This window comes from Pteronotus mesoamericanus, unplaced genomic scaffold, assembly GCF_021234165.1.
Source record: "Pteronotus mesoamericanus isolate MK-2021 breed Mesoamerican mustached bat unplaced genomic scaffold, CSHL_Meso_final contig_20, whole genome shotgun sequence".
NCBI classification, from domain to species: domain Eukaryota; kingdom Metazoa; phylum Chordata; class Mammalia; order Chiroptera; family Mormoopidae; genus Pteronotus; species Pteronotus mesoamericanus.
The window spans coordinates 55,218,822-55,227,340 of record NW_026555085.1 but is presented as its reverse complement, the minus strand read 5'-3'; the positions used below and the strand labels follow the sequence as shown (position 1 = coordinate 55,227,340).

Genomic DNA, 8,519 nt, shown 5'->3' with positions numbered 1-8,519 from the left:
TTTTTCTTTTTTAAACAACAAACCCAGAAGAAACGTTGGTGAGAGGAAAAGAATATGCCCCAAATCAAAAAGGATGCAGATTCAAATTTACTCTACAGCGAGGTTTCTATCGCCGCCGTTCTGCACACAGAGAGTTAATCGTGCACAATTTATAACAATCAAAATCCCCTTCGTATTGCTCAGACGGGGTTCGAAGGCCCCCCCTTTCTAAAATCAGTGACAAGCGAATCTTTGTGGGGCATTTATTCCCTTCTTTTTTTCTAGATGACAGCTCCCCATTCTGAGAGCAGAGCGCTGTTTGCCGCCAGCTACAGACCACTCCAGGGCCCAGGCTCTTCCCGCAGGAACCGCATATGGAAGTCCCCCCCACCCCCCAAATCCCAGACAAAGAGCTGTAAAAACTCAGAAGACATGGAAGGAATAAACTTTAAGATATAGATGCACTTTTACTGGTGTATTAAATAACATTTCAGACATTTTTTAAAAAGAAATACATCTTAATGTTATCAACAACCAGAATTCTAGGAACAATAAGAGGCCAGGGTTGTTTTGATGGGGTATGATATTGTCTCTAAAACCTCTAACGGCTAAGCCAAGCAGAGTTGTTATTAAGGTAAAGGGAAAGTACTACATATAAAGTTAATTAACTTTTTTCTTTAAAAAAAGAAACAAATTTCCTAGCTTCCCACCAAATACAAGAACAACGTGAAAATATTCTGATTGTTTCTTTATCTCCATAACTAAGCAAAGCCTTAAAGAAAATTAAAAAAGCCATTTTCTGGCACTCCTGTACCCACATCTAGATAAGAGGGCATTGAAATAACTCTGGCCCAAGTTCTACAAGGGTGGACAAGTTTATTCTGTTTTGCTAGCTGAGTAGCAAGCCCCTGCCACTTTGGAATTATTTTCCATCCTGAATCAAGGGTGGGGATAGAAACTAGCAATTCTGGTTCTCTCCCACCACCAACTGCACCTTGTTAATAGATTATGTATCTTTGAAAAAGTAAACTTTCCTGGAAAGGGAAAATGTTTGTATAAAATTTAGCTGTACCCCTCATTTAGTCTTATTGTCAAGATTCATTTCTAGTACTTAAAGATGCATCTTTTTCTTTCATTTGAAATGGACACTGTCCCTTTTGCCTCACTGAAATATACAAGCAGACCCAAAGAAACACTTTTACCTTTGACCCTCACTTCACCATCCTTCCGACTTTTTCAGTACAAGCTCCATTCTTTACCTCATTCTTTAACTTGCCTAGGAATTCAATAGAATCTAGAACAGACTTGTACAAACTGATTGAAAAATCAACAAAGACAAATCACAGAGACCAGTGATAAAGAGATAAGTTCTCTCACCCAGCAGCCCAGCACTCCTGAGCAGCTTCCAAAGTAAGGCAAATGAAAGGCAAATTAATGCAACATAAAGTCCTCCTTGTGCAGGTAGGTACCAGTGCACTCATATGCCATTCCCCCATTGTTACTGATGTATCACTTTATTAGTTGTTTTTGGAGAAAAAGTAGAAAGAGGAGTGCCTTCATTAAAGCCATTTTACCAGAAAAATTTGCCAACCAGTGTGTGGCTCCTACTGGTAGGAGCAGGAGGGCAAGGAGAAGAGTGCTTTTGTTGCTGCATCTGAAATGTAAAGGAGGTAACTTCGTGGGAACCGAGAATGTTTAGAAGTGCCAAGCATAATATTTTTTGTGGCCATTCCCTTCATCTGACCTTCGCATAACTCTCCCACACAATCTTTTCTCCCTCATCTTACACCATGAATTTAAAAAGTGACATATTTTGAGGAAACACAGAAGCTCTTTCAGGATGGCTGTCTTCTGTATTATTGTCTTTAGGGTAAAGAAAGGGTATGTCATTGTGTCTAGCCAACATTTTAGGGGTGACTTCCCGCAAATTTCTCCCAGTGTCAGTGATGGTGTTTTTCATCTTAGCATGTAATACATTCCCCCAAATGGCATCGAAACCACCTGAGTAGCATTAGAACTGAACGGCAAGCATGGGTCAAAACCATGGTGCGTCCATTTAACACGTGATGGTTTCCAGTCAGTAGCCCCTGTGGCTAAGAACAAAAACGCCTTCTCAAGGTCCACTAAAATGCCCTGCAGAGGGCAGATGCTGCTTGTTTTCTGCCTACAATGGGGGAGGATATTGACCTAGAACTCAAATCTATACCCAGCTTAAACATTTTACCCATCAGCATGTCTGCGGTCACAAAACACTTCTTCTTTCTGTCACTTTGAGTTCAGACTATTGATAAGATCATTTGGCTGAATCTGTTTGGGACCTGTGTAATATTGATGAGGTGTTAGAAAAGATGATCAGGTGTAATAAGCCCAAAAACTACCTTTCAAAATAAACATTTATACTAAAACCAACGTTCCAAGGAGGATTTTAAGTACATCAGCAAACTTGTAAACTAACCCAACACTGTTTGGATTTCTCACTAACCTTAAAACTGATTTTGATAAGTTTAATCTTCACCTCCAACTATCAGAAACAATCTGTTACTAGCACCACAGTCTTGAGTGCTCAATATGATTTTTTTTCTTGTTTTAGAGGCTGTTTGATTGCCTGATGAGAAATAGACAATATTGTATAAACCACTGCAAAATCCATCTTTTTCTGTAAACCTAACAGCAATAATATGTAGGACCTACCTCAACTACTTGGTAAACACACACATTGCATATTGTCAGAGTTTTTCTCTGTTGAAAGGTATTTGTAAATTGCTAAAAAGAATAATTCCCTTAACTAAGCCTTGCTTTTCTGTAGATCCCGAATCATGTGAGGAGATGTAGGTAAAGATTAAAGTCCATCTAGTTTCATGAATATTTTCCAAAAAAGTGAAATCGGATAAGATGATGCTAACCTGGAAAGAAGATGCAGGGATATCTGCATATATTTAAAGGGCACAAACATCTCTTTGTCAGACCATGAAATGGCAAACAAATTGAAGCTCAAACCCAAAGACCATTTCAATTTAATGCTTTAGGCATAGTAGCTGAATGGTTTGGGATTGATTTTTTCTTTTTTTGCAAAGAAAAGTGAATCAGAACAGTAGTTTCACTATAAAAAAAAAAGCCTCTGAAAGTTATCAATGTGAAATCTAGCAGTATATGCATAAAATTTATTCCAAAACTTCATGAAGTATAAAGGAAGGGAAGTACTTTCAATACAACTCAACTCAGTCAGTATAAGGTCTAGGGTTTTCCCCCCTCAAAACTTGGCACTATTTTAAAATAAAATAAAGATATTTCAATAATTAGAACAAACTATGAAGGTATTGTGCATTTCTGTTTTATGTAGATAATAAAATATTACTTTAACATAAATATATAAGGATCTCTGCGTTTTTATTTTCCCCACAAGCACAACCAAATGTACCAAAACAAAGTATTTTTAAAGAGACTGAACAAAAAAATTACATCCCATATAGATTTTGCTCACCTACTCATTTAAAGCTACAGAAAAACAGTTTCCAGAACCTTTTTGCTTTAAAAGAAATAAATATACATTGAGGCAGGCCACTTAAAAATGATATGAAAATATTTCCCTGGGTAGCATTAAAAAAAAGAAAAATAGACAAAGAAACATTTAAACTATTTCTGCATTTCAAAAGACAGATATTAAACATATATACATAGTGGTAAGGTTCAGTGGTAACTTTCATCTAATAAACCTCTGAGAGTTAGAGGGCTAAAGACACATCCCCTGAACTCCAGCTTCTAACCTTACCCACTTGGTAATAAGAATCTGAAAATTCATTTCCTCCCTTTACCCTTGGCTATTTGCCCTGCTCTGGATTGCTTCACTGAAGGCCAGTCCCCACACCTCAGGAACAAGCAGTGTGATGCACCCCAAGCAGCTCCATGCCCATCTCCTTGTGACATTCATTGGGGGAAATGAAATACAGGCAAATAAATATGCCCATTAGAAGTCATCATTTATCTTGCAAAAACATTGAAAATGAAACAATCACTGGTGTTTGAAAAGACAATATAAAGCATATTCCCTAAAACCTTAACTACTGAGTGCAATGCTAATCTGATGCTGAACCATAATTTTATGGTGTTGAGATTTTAATTTTTTAAAATAAAAACTTACCTAATACCTAACCAGAAAAAAGCCCCGATCTTTTAAGATTAATAAAAAGTGTTTTCCCTTTTAGCGCCCTTTTGTGCTGATTATTTTTAAATATTTCAACTGATCACAGTTTAATGGCATTTATTTTCAATACAGTTACAGGTACACCTACATTTCCCAGTAGATTCTTTTGTTATGGGAATTAACTGTTTTCCATCAAGATAAGGTCAAAAAACGCACTTAAAACTATTAACAAAGGGAGAACAGGAAGGATTGAAAATAGCATATTTCCCCATTTCATTTGGCTTCCTTAGTGAAGGGGGGGAGAGCTGTCCAAGTCAAACTGGTATTTTCTGTAATAAATTATTGGAGAAGAGTGGGACCTTAAATATAATTTGATAAACAAATGAGCTAGTGAAAACAAAACCAGTCTAGAGTAGAAATATTCTCTGTATGCATGTGGGTATTTGTGTGCTAAGAAACACAGTCTAGGCATACACAATTAAGTTCTCAGATTATTTTCTTTATATTTTTTTCTTAAAGAAGCTATTACAGGAACAAAGTTTAACTGCTGCTGTCAGCACAAATAATTCCTCCTAAATGAAGTTATTAAAACTGAAGGCAGAGAACTATACAGGGGGTGTCTGAAGACATATATTTCACTAGTTCTCTTCAAAGTGCCACTTTCTGTTGGACAACTCTGAAAATATATTTAACCTCCACATATCCTCTGAGCTCTTTCACAATGGGCCCGCTTGATAAAATGAAGCAATCAGTCACTCACTATCGATTTTTTCTTTTTCTCCCCTCTGCAAGCTCCCCCAGAAACACTGCCTGAAAATGAAGTTTACTTTGTGTCTGGTAACAAAAACCAATGCTTGACTCTCATTTTTTTATTCCAAACTGGATTCTCGCCTTGGATACAGAGGGTAGACCATGCACATTTCCTGAATGCACAGAATTAATTATTTCGCATGAAGCCAATCGTTTTTGCTTTGGTAAAAGGAGCAAATAAAAGTTACACACACCAATGTAACGGAGGAGAGGGGATCTGGAGGTAACCGAAGTTCACAAACAGTAAGAACAAGTGGCTACACAAGAACGTTAGAAATGGAAAGTGGCCAAGAGCTGGCTTCAACTCTCTCCTCTGAATAAAACAAAACAAAACAAACCCCGGCAATTTCAAAATTAACGATGGGAGGAAAAAAAATGTGTTCATGAATTTGTTCATGTAAACTTCAATTTTCTTGCAGTGCAAATTTATGTGGTTAGATTTTGCCTACATCAAAGAACGTGTGTATTTTTTCCTCTTTCCTGATGGGGATCCCATTAAGTAAACACAGCAGCATGTGCCAACTCCGAGCATTAGGAAGCTGTGTTTTGTGTTTATCACGGCTTGATGGATTTTTTTTTTTTGGTAATTTATTTAGTTTTGCCAAGTATTATCTCAGTTCTCCCTCTCTCTTTCTCTCTCTCTCTCTCTCTCTCTCTCACACACACACACACACACACACTCTCTCTCTCTCTCTCTCTTTCTCTCTAGCATTCTCTCCTCACTCTATGAGACACTCCACTCCATTGCCTGGGTACTAGCCTGTAAAGGTCAAAACACATCATTACACCTGCTACCATTTAAAGGATAGTCCAGTGCCTTAGTTGCTTTCCTTATTTTTTTTTTTCCTTTTAAGGGAGGGGGAAATAATAATTAAAAATAAAAGAACAATCAGAAGTTAGAGAAGGAACAAGGGGGCCGGGAAAGGGCGGTGGACCGAAGGGGAGGGGGAGCCTCACGCTCTGCCCCTCCCCCCGCTCGAGTTCACTGGACGGGCGTCTGCACCCCGTGGTGTGGTGGCGTGTCCCTACTCCCCCCGTACACATCCTCGGCGCCTGGCAGAGTCCCTCCGGGAGGGGTCATCCTTTTCTCTTTCTGTCTCCTGTTACAAAACCAAACTCTCACCACCTCCTTCTCCAGCTGTAAGCTGTCCGCGAGGGAGGTGATCTCCTGGGCCGAGGGCTTGGGGCATTTGAGGAAATGGCTCTCCAGAGCCCCCTTGACGCTCACCTCGATGGAGGTCCGCTTTTTCCGCTTGCGCCCCTGCGCCGCGATCTTGTCTATGCTGGTGGGGCTGCCCGAGGACGAGTCCGCCTCCTCCAACCACTTGTTCAACAAAGGCTTCAGCTTGCACATGTTCTTGAAGCTCAGCTGCAGGGCCTCGAACCTGCAGATAGTGGTCTGCGAGAACACGTTGCCATACAGGGTGCCCAGCGCCAGCCCCACGTCCGCTTGGGTAAATCCCAATTTGATCCGCCGCTGCTTGAACTGCTTGGCGAACTGCTCCAGGTCATCCGAGGTCGGCGTGTCCTCGTCCGAGTGCGGGTCGTGGTGCGCGCCGGGGTGGCCCGGCGGGCCCTGCGGGGGCGGTGGCGGCGGCGGCTGCTGGTGCGGGTGCGAATGCGGGTGCGGGTGGTGGTCTGCGTGGTGCGGCTCCTCGTGCGCGTCCCGCAGGCCGTGGTGGTGCAGCCCGGCCGGCTGCCCGCCGGCGCCCAGCATGCCGTTCACGGTGAAGCTGGGCTGGGAGTAGAGCAAGCCGCCGTTGGACGCTCCCATGGAGGGCGGGAGATGCGCCGCCGCCGCACTCCGCCATGCCCCGGGCCCCGGGTGGTGGTTGGCAGCGTGGTGCACCAGATGCGGTGGCCGCTGCTGTTGTTGCTGCTGCTGTTGTTGCTGCTGCTGCTGTTGCTGCTGCTGTTGCTGCTGGTGCTGCTGCTGCTGCAGGGCGCCTGGCCCGTGCAGCTCGTCGCCGCGGCCGCCCTGCTGGACCACAACCGAGGGCTTGATGTCCGGCTGGCCCAAGGGGCTTGTCGACCACGGGGAGCCGTCGCCGCCGCCCCCGCCGCCGCCCCCGCCCCCGCCGCCGCCGCCGCCTCCCCCGCCGCCGCCGCCGTGGGACAGCGCGGTGATCCACTGGTGAGCGTGGCTGAGCGGGTGCCCATTGCTCTGCAGCGCGCCGTAGTCGCCCTGCACCAGGCTCTGCGCCTCCCGGTAGCCCCCCGCGCCCTGCTGCATGCCGCCCGGCGGCTCGGCGTGCACGATGGAAGCGCTGGAGGTGAGCAGGCTGTAATGGTTAGACGCTGCGGTCGCCATGACTCTCGGAGCCGGACTGAGCGCTCTGGTTAAAGGAGCCGCGCATTTGACAGTTACTTTTCCGCCTCGGGCTCCTCTCCACGCTCGCCCTCTGTCTTCTCTCCCTTTCCCCTAGCGGGCAGCTCCGACGCCCGCTCCGACGCCTTCTGTTACTGCTCCTTCTATTACTGCTGCTGCTGCCGCCGCCGCCTCTCGCCCGCCCTCGCTCTTTCTCCTCCTCTCCCTCCTTCTTGCTTCGCTCACTCTCAGACTAGCTCTGCGCTCCCCCCTCTCCCGGTTCTCTCCAGCTCTCTCCCGCTCTCTTGGCAGAGCCGGCTTGCGGCGGCACGCGCCTGGGCCCCGCCCCCTCCGCCCCCTCCCATTGGCTCCGCGCCCTTTGATTTACGTGGATACCACTAGCAACCTCCCAGGCCGGCGCCACCGATTGGTGCAGAGCTGCCCCTCCTCTTTCCCCCGGGCGCGGAGTCCTCCTAGCCCTCCTCCAGTGCCCCCTCGCCACCCGATTCAGATTCTCTTAGATCTCGCCTCCCCTTTTCCCTCACCCCCGGCCTCCTCTGACCGTCTCGGATGGGCCCCGCCCCCCATCTGTCTCCCCAGCCAACACGCTGGGAGGGGCTGGGGGGCTGGAGGCGGGGGCCAGCCCCCGCGCACTAACGTTCACAGCCACTTGGAAGACTTGGGTGGATGGGTGGGGGTGTCGGTCTACCTCCTTTTCCTTATAGGGCTGAGGCGGTGGGGGGTGGGGGGGGGCGGACGGTAAAGAATGAGGGAGAAAGAGAAAGGCTGAGTTGCGCCCAGCTAGGAGGCGTCCGATTTTTATTCACCTTGGGACACACACACATCAGCGTCTCTTGAACCGAGAGCCAGAAGGAGACTTGTCCCCCTGTTGAAGACTCCTTTTCCTCCGCGGTTAGAATATCAATGCACGTGTGCTTCTTGCTCCAGGGTGTGCGGACACTTTTGCCCCCAATAAAGGTCTTCTTCCCCTCCACCCCGACGCCAGTGCAGGCTCTCTTCCTGTTAGGTGCCAGGCCCAATTGTCTACCAGACCTTCCGCGAGAGGCCCCAAGGAGAGGCAGGCTCAGCCCGCACATCAGCTTGAGATTCCTATTCAGGCGCGGAGTTGCCTTCTTTGACAGCGCAGCGGGCCGGACTGAAAGCAAAACAAAACTCTCAAAGTCTCTGTCAGATTCCCACACTAGGGCGCGCGCACAGTTTTTAGTGTAGAAAACTGGGAGACTGCGCGCAGACCTTTGCCTTGTTCGAGGCTACGGGAGC

General features: G+C 46.2%; 1 protein-coding gene across 1 annotated transcript; it reads right to left on the bottom strand.

The window, feature by feature from the left end:
- Positions 1 to 5,651: 5,651 nt before the first annotated feature.
- POU3F2 (POU class 3 homeobox 2) lies at positions 5,652 to 7,241 on the bottom strand. Its single transcript, XM_054568871.1, has one exon. The coding sequence runs from the start codon at positions 7,239 to 7,241 to the stop codon at positions 5,913 to 5,915; it is 1,329 nt and encodes a 442-aa protein (XP_054424846.1). The 3' UTR covers positions 5,652 to 5,912.
- Positions 7,242 to 8,519: the final 1,278 nt, after the last annotated feature.

Excerpts from the sequence above, each read along its gene's own strand:
- POU3F2 (XM_054568871.1), bottom strand. The coding sequence starts at position 7,241 with ATGGCGACCGCAGCGTCTAACCATTACAGCCTGCTCACCTCCAGCGCT.